The sequence below is a fragment of the Solea solea genome, chromosome 8 (genome assembly GCF_958295425.1).
Source record: "Solea solea chromosome 8, fSolSol10.1, whole genome shotgun sequence".
NCBI classification, from domain to species: Eukaryota; Metazoa; Chordata; class Actinopteri; order Pleuronectiformes; family Soleidae; genus Solea; species Solea solea.
Window position 1 is genome coordinate 5,883,325 of NC_081141.1, and position 13,489 is coordinate 5,896,813.

General features: G+C 39.5%; 1 protein-coding gene across 1 annotated transcript; it reads left to right on the forward strand.

Moving 5' to 3' along the window:
• Nucleotides 1-429: 429 nt before the first annotated feature.
• On the forward strand, nt 430-6,476 carry npffr1l2 (neuropeptide FF receptor 1 like 2). Its single transcript, XM_058636531.1, has 3 exons — nt 430-772; nt 3,276-3,375; nt 4,058-6,476. Exons 1-3 carry the CDS (start codon nt 430-432, stop codon nt 5,061-5,063), a joined length of 1,449 nt encoding a protein of 482 aa, XP_058492514.1. The 3' UTR covers nt 5,064-6,476.
• Nucleotides 6,477-13,489: the final 7,013 nt, after the last annotated feature.

A 13,489-nucleotide genomic window follows, 5' to 3' on the forward strand; every position in this document is an offset into this window, starting at 1 on the left:
GCAGTGCGTCATAACCGGAAGTCCCCCTCCTTATATTTACTGTATAATCACTTAGTTACGGAGGCGTATTGCTGCCACACATACAATCTCGAAATAACGTGATGTTTTCTCGTTATAACGAAGAAGACCTAAAATTAAAGATTGATGAGTTACAAATCAAGTGACAAGTTGGCTCATTTGTCCCTTAGACTTCTCTTTGCAAAAAGCAGAGTCGCCCCCTGGTGGCTATAAAACATAACAACACATGGAAGACTACGTCCACTTTTCACAAAGAGTCATACTAGGGGATTGGCTCAGGTCAAATGAGACAGTCCTGCTCAAACTAACATTTCGGACAAGGGAATAAACTTGTTTCTGTTTGTTTTTACTCCAAACTCAAACCTTTACGATCTCTTCCGATCTGTTTCACAGTGTCGCTTCATTCGCGCCATGGAGACACGCGACAAGATTGCGGAGGAAGGATTGGGGTTGGAGGGATCTGCCGCTGCAGAACCCCTGATGAACGTCAGCCTAGACAGCCTCACCAACGTCACCAACATTACATTGTCCCCCTACTATCAGCACTCTCTGTACGTGGCCGCCAGCTACATCCTGGCCTACTTCTTCATCTTCTTGCTGTGTATGATCGGGAACATCCTGGTTTGTCTGATCGTACTGGAGAACCATCGCATGCGCACAGTCACCAACCTCTTCATCCTCAACCTGGCCATCAGTGACTTACTGGTGGGCATCTTCTGCATCCCTACGACACTGGTGGACAACCTCATCACAGGTGAGTCTTCATCTCTGCAATTCACAATAAATATAATTTATATATATGCATAAAGACATAAAGATATAAAGTTCAGGTCATGTTTCTCATATAAAAGGTATAATATACTCACAGACTTTTCTTGCAACCCGTGGATTCTCCCGAGAATAAAACAACACTTCAGATACTTAGTTTCTCTCTCTGGATTCATACTTACTAAAATTGTATTGTAATGGCTCGTGTTGTTTTTGCTCCCAACACTCTCCAAGCATGACAAAACGAATCAATAACAGCAATAAACTTTATCTTTTTTCTTAGCAAGTCTTGAAAATAGAGAGAAGCCACAACACCAGGAAACAGTGGAGAGAGAGAATAAAAAACGAGAGAAGGGGTAACAAGGAGAGATGAGAACAAAGCAAACAATACATCAGACTTCAGAGATTTTTTTTTAATTACTTAAGGGTCAGGGCAGCTCTCAGCTTTGGAGCTGCCACAGAAAAGAGCAGCTGATCAGACATCGAGACATTTAAAAACAAAGTCATATGATCTTAACCCTTTAACACCCGAGCCTCAATATGTCTGTCTGGACTTTTATTTTTCTTGCCCATTTGAACCATAAACAATAAAAGTTAAACCATAAAATGTCCCGTGAGTTAAGTGCTTTTGCCCATTTTTCCCCAATTAAAAATGTTCCCCGCGTGTGTACCGCTGGGACTAATCATGAAGTGCAATAATGACTCATTTCTCACTGCTGCACTCATAACCCTACTTTTATTACATTTGTTTTCCATGACATGATACTGTCCATGTTTAGACAGATATCCGACAGTATCCGCCATCGACGTGTCTCTACACTGTACGCAACACCTTCCTCCGCTACAGTAATCCATAAAAATACAGTAAGCGTTGGTGGATGCCAACTGCACACTCCCTCCACACATGTGAGGCACTGTGTTGATCCCACTTCATCACCTGTGCAATAATCTTTTATAAGCTTCTGGACGTGTCTCAGCTGCTGGGAGAATGGATTAAATATGTTGTCCTCACTAATACAAACATGCCTTTTCTTTACCGTGGTAAAGAACATGTTGTTTCTTTAACATTATCCACACCACGTATCAGCCACAACAGCATTTTGAGTAATAGTTACAATCTTGTCGACTGTACAAATGATCCGTTTAAAGGTGACATCGAATGCTTGTATCACACATATATGTAAGTTATGGAGGTCTACTTACATATGTTAACTTGTTTTCACGGTTAAAAACGTCCTAATCGCTGCAAACGAGCCGATCAAAATATCTCCTCACTGACGCTCTCGTCAGCCGCGCTGTTTCAGACCAAAATCCCACCCCCAGAACGTGGACTGTGTTGTGATTGGCCAGCCAACGAGAGCTTTCCCACTGTCCTGTGATTGGCCAGGACAGCTCCCCCTCTGGCACGGTGGATGCTCTGCATCTCAGCAGCTACAACGAGAGTAGTTCTTCTTCTTCTGCGGTTGAATGTACGCAACCGGATGTGCCCGGACTAGTGCCCGCACCAGGAGGCGCTACGGTGGTGAGAGGAGTGGTGAGGTTTTCTGATGACATCATCAGCATAGGGAAGTGCCGATCCGCTTTGCAGAGCCCAGGAACGCAATACAACACTATTTTCTCAGCAGTGGCTGAACTGTTTGTTCTGAAACTTTAGGGTTTCATAAACGAGGTAATGACGCAGATACACACACACAAATGCAGCGTTAATTGGAGCTTCCGGTCTATGTCGCCTTTAAATAAGCACAGCTGAAAGAGTGAAAGTAGTGGCAAATGATCATATTCACATTGTGTTTTCATTCTTTCACTCACGCCAAGGCTCTCTCTCTTTTTGTAATGTTCTCCAACAAGAGCATTTTCAGATAATTCATTAATTATGTTTTTGTGTGAACCAGGCTGAGCTCTGTGAACAACGAGGGCTGCAAGTGTTGACCTTAATAGAATCGAACAGTGTTGTTGTTGTCGCCTCCGTCTGTCTTCCCGTGTGCTGATGCTGAGCGACGTGAGATCTGAAGAGTGTGGAGCTTATAGACTCGACAAGTTCATGTGTTTGATAAGATGAAAAACCAATGCATTACACAACAACAGAATTACTGTGTGCTGACTGTAAAAAACCCCAAACAAACATGAATTCATGCTGTTTTATTTATTTTCTTTCCTAATACTCTTCCGTGTCATTCAACTTTTGTTCATTTAGATTTTTACACTGCTCACATTCATCTTTAACATTTTAAACGTAAATGTAATTTTTATAGCCATCTATTTCTAACAGACTACACATTCACAGAGACCTGAGGACTGCATGTTGGTGTTTTCTCTTGGTCAGAATGACAGTAAAGCAACTTTGAATCCTTGATGACAAGAGTTTAAATTGACAAGCTCTTTTTTTTCAGTGCATCATGTGTGCATGACACAATATCTCAAGACTTTGTTGTTCAGAATGATTATAATCTATAACTTTTTTGGAAACATTTGTCTTTTTTTTTCCCCAGGCTGGCCGTTTTCAAACATGGTGTGCAAGATGAGCGGCTTTGTGCAGGGCGTGTCTGTGTCTGCGTCAGTCTTCACCCTGGTGGCCATTGCTGTGGAAAGGTTTGTACACGCTCGCGCTGCACTAAGCAGCACTAAACCCCGTCATCTATAGTTTACTCCGCCCAATGCCTGATTTAAAAAATGCCAAAAAAGTGGGCTGAGAGTGCAGAGTAGTCAGGGGCGTGGTCTGGTTGGGAAATCTGACTGCAACCAGGTGCTGCTCACACAAACATGGTGAAGGAAGAACGACAACAGAAAAAAAAACAGGGAGGAGTCTGGGGCAATGAGCCTTTCGCCGATTGGACAAGAGAGTGATGTCAGAGTGAGCCAGTGCCTGAAATAGCCAGTGAAAGAATGTGTGAGATTAGTAGATTTACCACAATATGTATAAATTCAGTACTTTAAACTGTGAGGATTCACACCTGGATCAACAGATAACGTGAGTCGATACACATGTACACTGGCTTTCACTTAAAAAAGTCATTTAGGGGTTTAGTTACACTTTCAGCCCCTTTTTTGTCAAAGTTTGACTTAGAGTCTTTTCTGTAAGCAAATGGATATTTCTGTCTCGTTGTGAACGACTCAATCCCCACACCAGAGAAAATCAGTGATTTTACCTCAGGGCACACACACATTTTTAATTCACGCCTGCCTTCATCGCTAAAAATCAAGTACCAGAGAGGCAGCTGATTTTCTATACGGTTCAATCTCACTCAGGTTAATGTAAACACTTCTCTGACAGGTTTCGCTGCATCATGTACCCACTCCAACCCAAGCCAACTGTGCTTGTCGCCAAGGCAGCCATCGTCTTGATCTGGGTGTTGGCCGTGGCGATCATGTGCCCTGCTGCTGTGGCACTGACTGTGGAGAAGTATCCTTACCACTACATGGTGTACGGCGGCGACTTCAACCACACGATGCCCGTTTACACGTGCTATGAAGACTTTGAAAACCCACAGATGAGAAAGATATACACCGCAGTTCTGTTTGCGCACATCTACCTGCTGCCCCTCACCATCATCACCGTGATGTACGGAAGCATCGGAGTCAAACTGTGCTCAACTGTGGTGGCAAACAGAAACCCACCGCTGGATAATACTGTCCAGGTGGGAGGCAGGAGGGGTGGTCAGCCGATGATATCGCAGAAAAAGATCCGGGCGATAAAGATGCTCACTCTGGTGGCTCTGCTCTTCATGCTGTCCTGGTTGCCCCTCTGGACCCTCATGATCATGGCGGACTACGCAGGCTTGGACAGGGACCTGCTTGATCTTCTGACCAGTTACATCTTTCCCTTTGCTCATTGGCTGGCGTTCTCCAACTCCAGCATCAACCCCATCATCTACGGCTACTACAACGAGAACTTTAGGAGAGGCTTCCAGGCGGTTTACAAGTCCAGGCACTCCTGTTGCCTCACGCAGGTGCAGCTGTGGAGGAGGATGTCCAGACGCGGCAGGCAAGAGGGGACTGTGCTGGCACCGTGCGGGGGAACGGCCTTAAGAGAAGCCACGAACCACCACAATCACCTCGTCCTGGGGCTGACCAACCGAGTCCATAACGACGACAAGCTCAAAGAAACGGAGAATATGAACAGGCGTGCGCGGGTGGGCTGTGCCATGGTTCAACCAGAGAGAAATCTTTCAAACCAAGGGATAGAAATGGCTCCTTTGCCTAAGAAAGAGAGTCACAGTAACGATCCAGAGAGGCCGACTTCACTGGCAGTTTCAGTGTATCAGGCGTGGGATAACTAATCCAGTCAGAGGCGATAAGAACATGCAACATAGAGTGACTTATATCCTTTTTTCAGCACAACCTAGGCAATTTTCACCAATTATATAAACACAACTGAGCAGAAAGCACTCAAAATATTCAAAATCGGATTGAATTTGTGAAATGTGGAAATACGCCACAGTTCAAAGTTCACTTGGCTCGTTTTTATGAACAAAAACAAAAGAGAACCGGTCTAATTTTGTGACTTCTGCACAATTATTGCTACTTTATATCGCGACTAAAAATGTGATCACACACCCGCAGGATGTCCATGTAAGTGTATTATTCCCACGGCAAATTCCCATGGGTGGTCACAATGAAACAAAGCTGTTTTAAATCGTATTATAATCCCATGGATAACAGGTAATTACCTTATGCCAGAGCAGGTGAGAGACATGAATACAAATGTCGTCTTGTTTGCGAGGCAGCGGTCGAGGTAAGGTCTAGAAGCTCTTGAGAGTAAGCTCTCATAATGTGCATATTCAGTATTCATTCATAATAATAACTGTAAGATACTTCTCATGCACCTGAGGGCAAATCTCCTCCCAATCTGTATTGTATATATTATTTTAATGTGGATTTAAAAAGCAGCATTGAATATGCCAGTGATGGGCCCCAATAGCTGGATTTCACACGCAGGAAGAACAGAAATAGAGCTCAACATAATAACCTGGCAGAAGTTAAATCCCCATGAAAAGCCATTCACTACCTGTAAGTGTTCTGGTCAACACCGTGCAACTGCATACATATATACACATATATAACCTGTAGATTCGCAGTATGTTTGCCATAAAGAAATTCCATACAGAATGCCTATTAAGTCATGATAGTTGTAATTTCTTACTGTTATTATGTGCTTTGTGTGACACTGGCTCTATATGACACACAAGACAAGATAATAATGAATGACTTCTTTCAGAGTTACCAAGGAAACTGCATAACATTACAATAGAAAGGAGCACAGGCCATATATCCATATATCCTATATAAATGAATTCTGATTCTTCTTATAAACGCGATGATAACAGAGCCTGAAACATCACTTTGTAAAAGCAGCTCATTTCCAAGCGTTTGGTTTGACGTGGAGACTGATGTGGAATCATAAAGCCCAGCTCGCCACATGTCTGCTTTAGAGAACAGTGATACTTTCAAAGTGCCTTGTTCTGAGAGATGTCCGTTTATATAAAGCAGGTGAAAAGAACGTGACAATATGATGACGGAGTATCAGGGCCAAATATTACGAGAGTCAGAATCTCAGATGATCAGCTGCAACCTGCATCGAGATGAGGAACACGTGGAGCGCTACCTGAAGTTACATTTTGATTTGGGCTTCACAAATAAAGAAATATCACATTATCATCAGCATGAGGATCAGGACAAGATTTTGAAAGAAACCGAGTTAAATATTACGACTTTTTCTCATAATATTACAATCTTATTCTCATAATATTATGTATTTTTTAGTATTACGACTTTATTCTCGTAATTTCACAACTTTATTCTTATAATATGGCTTTTTTAATATTATGACTTTATTCTCGTAATATTACGACTTTATTCTCGTAATGTAACAACTTTATTCTTATAATATGGCTTTTTTAATATTATGACTTTATTCTCGTAATATTACGACTTTATTCTCGTAATGTAACAACTTCATTCTCATAATAGGGTTTTTTTATTACGACTTTATTCTCATAATATTATGATTTTATTCTCATAATATTACAACTGTATTCTCATAATATTATGTTTTTTTTAATATTATGACTTTATTCTCGTAATATTACGACTTTATTCTCGTAATGTAACAACTTTATTCTCATAATATGGGTTTTTTATTACGACTTTATTCTAATAATATTCCGATTTTATTCTCATAATTTTATGTTTTTTTTAATATTATGACTTTATTCTCGTAATATTACGACTGTATTCTCATAATATTAGGATTTTATTCTCATAATATTATGTTTTTTTTATATTATGACTTTATTGTCATAATATTACAACTGTATTCTCATAATATTATGGTTTTTTTATATTACGACTTTATTCTTATAATATTACGACTGTATTCTCATAATATTAGGATTTTATTCTCATAATATTATGTTTTTTTTAATGTTATGACTTTATTCTCATAATATTACAATTTTTTTTCCTTCTCTTCAGTTTGGCTCTGTCGTAAAAAACAATCAAACTTAATTTTTAAAACAAACAAACCCTGAACTATTCCTTTAAATAAACTCTCTCTCTCTATATATATATATATATATATATATATATGTGAAGCATGCTAACTTTATTTTTAACAGTTAGCTTCAGGGTAAACAAACTCAACACTGTTGTCGTTACGACTGAAATACAGAAAGATGTCATCATTTTCATAATCTGATCGTCTTTTTCAAGTAAGAACAACTTTATCGTCAGAGTCGTTTTCATCGCGTCGAGAGTTTAGCACGAGTTAGCTTGTAAATATTTACTCACTCACTTCTTGAGAAGAACGAACCCGCTAACATCATCGTCTGTTACATATTAAGATAAAACACAGAAAAGAACATAAACAAAAACCTTTTTTGGGTCATTTCTGATTTTAAAGATGATCTACAAGCACAAATAAATATAATATATAAAAATAAGGAAGAAACCACATGGGTTTTGGGGTGGAAGACACTGACAGTGCACGGTTAACTGTCAGGAAGTCATTATTATTAAAGACCTAACCTTTGCAGCTCCGTGTCAGTTGGCCTGACAGGTGGTTACCTGCTGTCATTTTTCTCCCGCTTTCTCCTCCACAGGAGGGATCACGGGGGTCAGAAAGGTCACAGGGGGGGGGGGCTGGAGCCAATCCTATCTGACAGAGAGTGAAAAAGGCAGGGTCATCGCACACAGTTATAAGCTAATCACCTGAGACAACACAGAGAAAGAGCGAGAACATGCAAATCAAACCGGGATTTGAACCGATGACCTTCTCGACGCCACGTGTGTCCCAACTTCTTTCTCAGTAGCTGGATGTACTCTACACTTTCATGAGCGGAAACACAGGCATTCAGGATACAGCCATATCTATCTTACTAAAACCACGTTTAACTAGCGTACCAAAAAAAAAAAAAAGAAGAAGCTTTATTTTTCATTTCCTGTTGTTTCTTATCAACTTATCAGGAGTAAATGTCATTATTGTTTGGTCCTCATGGTGAATTGTGTTTAGGATAATTTTCCCACAGTATACAAATACACTTTATATATCCACAAAAGTAGAATATGTCCTTTTTTACAGCTCAGTCTACATAAACCACAACCACATGATTAAATATAATCAAAGGGGTATTGATTTTACATAAAGTTTTGTTCAAGTGGTCATTTTTGGGGTCTTTGTTTTCTTGTGCTACCTTTTTATTGCTGGTGGATTGTTGTAACCTGTGTCAATGTTTATTTATGTGTTTGTTGGTTTATTTGGACAATGCATTATATTTCAGCTGCTATGTTTAAACGTACAGTTTATACAGAGGCGATAAGAATGTGCAACATAGAGTGTCTTATATCCTTTTTTCGAAGCACAATCTGATTTAAAAAAAAAACCCCGTAATTTTCACGAGTTAAATACCTGAGCGAGTACTGAAAATGTTTCAAATCCGATTGAATTTGTCAAATTTGGAAATGCGTCACATAAATGGAACCACACCACAGCAGGTACTAAAAAACGTACCAGGTACTATTACTGATGGAAAAGCAAATTAACTGTGCCATGTCGAGGCGAGTCGAGCAAGTGGACAAAACACCATATGTGACTGAAGCCACTACTATAATAACAATAAGGGACGTGTTCGGGCAGTTTACTCGAATCAATGTTTCTAATCTTTAGTTTTTTTGTGAAAAATTCTCTATTAGTTTTCATGAACAAAAAGAAAAGAAAAAAAAACGTCTTATTTTGTGACTTCTGCTAAATTTATATCGCGACTAAAAATGAATCATTACTTTGACTCAACAACACATAAGAAGATCTATAAACACACACACCCAGGATGTCCATATAAGGAGTTAACTAAGGGTTAATGAACATTTCTGTACATATGCCAGCGTTAGGACTAGTGTTTGCAATCTGTTGTCCATGACAACAATTACAAAACTGAATTTGCATGTTGCAACTTAACTAAGATAAAGTTGCCATGAATACTGTTTTTCCCCATTATTGTACACACACACACACTCCAAACTCCCTTTACTTCACAATATAAAATAGACGCCAAGTAACTGTGTGTGTGCTGTTGTTGTCAGATGGAATTTAAAGAGCATCTTTTTGACAAAGTAGTTGAATTAGTTTGTGTTTGTGAGCAACTGACGTTGTCCTTGTCCTTGTTGTCGTGTCCTCGGATACGTTGAAAGACACTATATAGGTGCACTACATTAACCTCAGTGTTCTTAACATGAGGAGCTTGTTTTGCTGTTTAAGTGCTTGTGTCAGCTTAGTGCATTCTGAAAATGATTATGAGTAAACGCGTCGTTCCTTACAGAAATTTATGAAGCAGCAAAGATGTGAGTGAAGAGTGAAAGGCAGCGCACACAGCACATATGAAGCAACAGAAGGAACATGAAAGCATGTTAGTATTATTATTACAGAATAAAACACATACTGTGATGTATTTAAAAAAAAGTCATTCTTATCAACGTGAAAAGTTTATTGTAAAAAATGTGATACGTTCACATACAAAAATCATGATGCTGTTCACATTACTTACTACAGCAAATGTGTAAAAACGTGACACTTTTACATTATAATGTAAAAAATTGCAAAAGCAACAGTGTTATGGTGAAAAGGTAACAATTGCAAGTAGAAACGTGATATGTTTCACGCTACGACACATTGTAACCTGGCAAATTTGGGGTAAATACTTGCGTATTACGCGTTATAACATCGTAGAAAACAATACTTTTCACGTTATAATGTGGCAAGTTTATGGTAAAAAATGTGAGGTGCTTCATGCTACGACACATTTTCCGTAAAAATGTGATGTCGTTCACGTTATAACACGGCAAATTTGTGGTAAATGTACGTGATGCGTTACACCTTATGACGTGAAAATCGCAAAAAACAATATTTTTCACATTGTTACGCGGCAAGTTTATGATACATTTAATAACGACATATTTTCCAGAAACAGCAAATTTGTGGTAGACAAAAACTCAAACAAATGTTGCTTTAAATATGTTTTATACTGTTCAAAGCTGGTGTTTGTGTACAACTACAGTGTTTTTCCTGCAAAAAAACCTTTAGTTTTTCTTTATTTTAAATTGTCAATACACTATTTTAAGTTGCCAGATATTTATAGTTATTCTGGAAAAATGGGCTTAAACACAGGACAATTTTATGGTTATTGTTAAAATAGGAGGTTAGGTGTTAAAGGGTTCATTGTTGTTACCTAAGTGACACAAACTTGCCAAACAAGGCAACAGTGTGTGTTTCACAAACTGAAGTTTTCACCTGGAAAAGGCTTTTAATGATAAGATTATAGCACACATATTCTGAAGATATCAGTAACTGAAGCAGGGATAGAATTTATGAGATGGATCTCAGGATCAGTGTTATTGACCATGTGTTAATAACTCATTAAAAAACCCTAACAATCTTGTTGCACATGTACAGTGAGCTGCATGTATATTTTCTGCTGTTACAATAATTCATTTGAACACGTGACTGATGTCATAAGCTGACGACGTCTCAGGAGAACGGCGCTGAACGCTCTCGCATCTGTTGTTGAGCTCTCGCTCGTCTCATGTTGTAATTCTGAAACTTGTGTTTTTCCCGTTTGACTTGCATTGACTGTATTTGTTCATGTTTGCTTTTTTTAATTAAAAAAAAGAGAAAAGTATGCAGTATTCATCAAAAGAACTCATGGTGCGTTATCTATCAACAAATGGGATTCTTAAATTCTTATATTTATTTATTTATTATACTATTGTTAAGTCGCAACCTTCTTGTGTGTCTTGTTTTTGTATCCGAGTTGTATATTTCCTGCCGCTGTGACATTTTGAAGTTTTATTCTATTTTATTCTATGCTATGACAGAAAAAAGAATGTCATTTTTGTCGCTACCTCATACAAACTGTGTGTAACTGAGCTTCAGGTGTAAAAGGCAGGTATGGTGTTTAGCCCTCGCTGTTTTACTGAACAGTCTTACTAACTGAATGCTATCTTGTCTTTTAGTTTAATGTTTGCATAAATGTGTTTTTGGGACAATAACTGTTCTGTGCTCATGATGAATGTGTCTTATTGGCTGCATTGTTATACATGCACGATGTGTGATGTCGCCTAATAAACAATTCACCCAAAGGCCTCGGCACATTTTCACTTCATACTCAGTTGGAAATAATAAGGAAATAATGACTCAACATGAGGCAAGATCAATATTAATGCACAAAATGAAACAAAGACGTCTAGTTTAGTTACTTAGCTGAGAATTTAGAGATGTTTGGTGCAGCAGGTTCACAATAAAGAAGACAGTTAAAAATTAAATCAGGGATGAGGCGGGGGTGTGATGAGTATCGTGTTCAAACCGGTTTGACTATCACAAATGTCCTGTAGAGAAGTTTATGTACATGTTCTACAAAGACATGATTGAGTCGTCATCACCTGCTTCACCTGCTGTGGAGACGCTGCCAGATTTGCAGCTGCACCCAAGAGCATGTCTGGGTAGTTAAGATATTTATATTTATATGATTTCCATATCCGGAGCAGTGGGCGGTCATTGAGCACAGTGTTCAGTGCCCAAGTGTTTTCCTATCTTTTATGTTGGTGGGGGGTCTACTGCACATGCACCATTTATAACGAGAGTCTATGGGAAATGCGTCACTTGACCGTTCACTACCGTCACTAGAACATTTTTAAACTACATTTAAATGCAGATTATATTTCCAAATAGCGGACCACCGTCCAAGTTATGGTTCTATCTGGACCAACTTCTGATAAATGAATGAGAAAGTGTAATAACCTTTGTGGAGCCCTGTTTTTCTTTTCTCCCGATGGCCGTGGCTACAGACTGAACACAGCGTCACTCAAATGAACCATTCAAATCGATTTTTTACGATGTGGGAAGACATGGTTTGCTCAAAATTAGGTTAAATTTATACAGAAAACAGAGCGTTTGAAAGCCCTCAAAACACAGATCCTTTGAGGAAACATATCTACAAGAGAGCCCAAGATAACTGAGCAGAGAGCACAGTACAGCAGATCTGCCGGATTCATCACACATTCATTTACAGCCCAGCATCATTTCCAATTTACCTTATTCTGAAGACTCTGTACTGTTTTCTTTTACTTAAACTGTAGCTTTAAATTGTGCCTATTTATTTTTACCTTTAAATGTGTGCCATTGTTGTGTTTGTTGTGCTAGGTAAGACAGGAAGAGAAAGAGGACGGCTTAAAGCTCTGTTTGCACTTTTTATTCAATTTATTAACTGAGAAGAAATTTGGTCCCATTTTCTTTTAATTTCAACGTGGGCCTCAGGTTCTTTGGGCTAGCTAAAGGACTCATACTTATGTTACAACCATTTCTATTCAATAATTCATGCTCCTTTGAAAATGGACAACAAATCGTGTCGAAATGATAAGGAAATGGGTGCTGTGGTGGTGCTGGACCCAAGAGCAGGCCGCACGGAGGTAGTGTAACAGTTTTTGAAGAATGGTTTAACAGATGAGCAAAGCAGGGACAGGAGGAGAAGGCGAGATCTGATTCAGACAGCAGAGGAGGGAAGCGGTCAGTGGCAGCATGCACGCGGGAGGTAGTTCTGAGCTAAGAGAGTAACACGAGCAGACGACAAGGAAATAATTAGACACTAAAGAACTGCCAGCTGTGACGTTTCCCATTCAGAGCAGAGGTCTGTAACAATCTGGTGACGAGAGGCTGGAGAACCAGGAACTACTAAGTAGAGTTGATGATTAGGTTGGGAGCAGGTGCTGCTGATTGCATGCCGAGGCGAACGCTGGAGAGAAAGGGGGAGACAGAGGCGGCGGCGGATAACAAATTTGATTGACAGTAGGCTGCAAATTGGACATCATGAGTTTCAGTTTTAATTGGTTCTTTTCTACGTATTTGGTTTTGTTTGGTCCATTTTTGTCTTTGGAAGGAAAGATGGTGCCAGTGTGCGTGGGCTGTCGTCTGCCTCTCGTACTCTTACAGTCACTTTTTGTGTGGGGAAAGTGAACTCACTGGTGTACGATCTTGAAACACTGTTCGATTTTTGCCTTTCTGCCGGAAATTTGGCCAAACTAAATGGTGATGAGCCTGGTCCACAATGCACCTCCACCTGCCCGGAGGTAAACGTGCAAGGCCAGCCTGGCTAGTTACCCAAGTTCCCTCTGCTTTGGGATTCAGTCAACAGAGCTCTGTGGTGGTCAATTACTTCATACA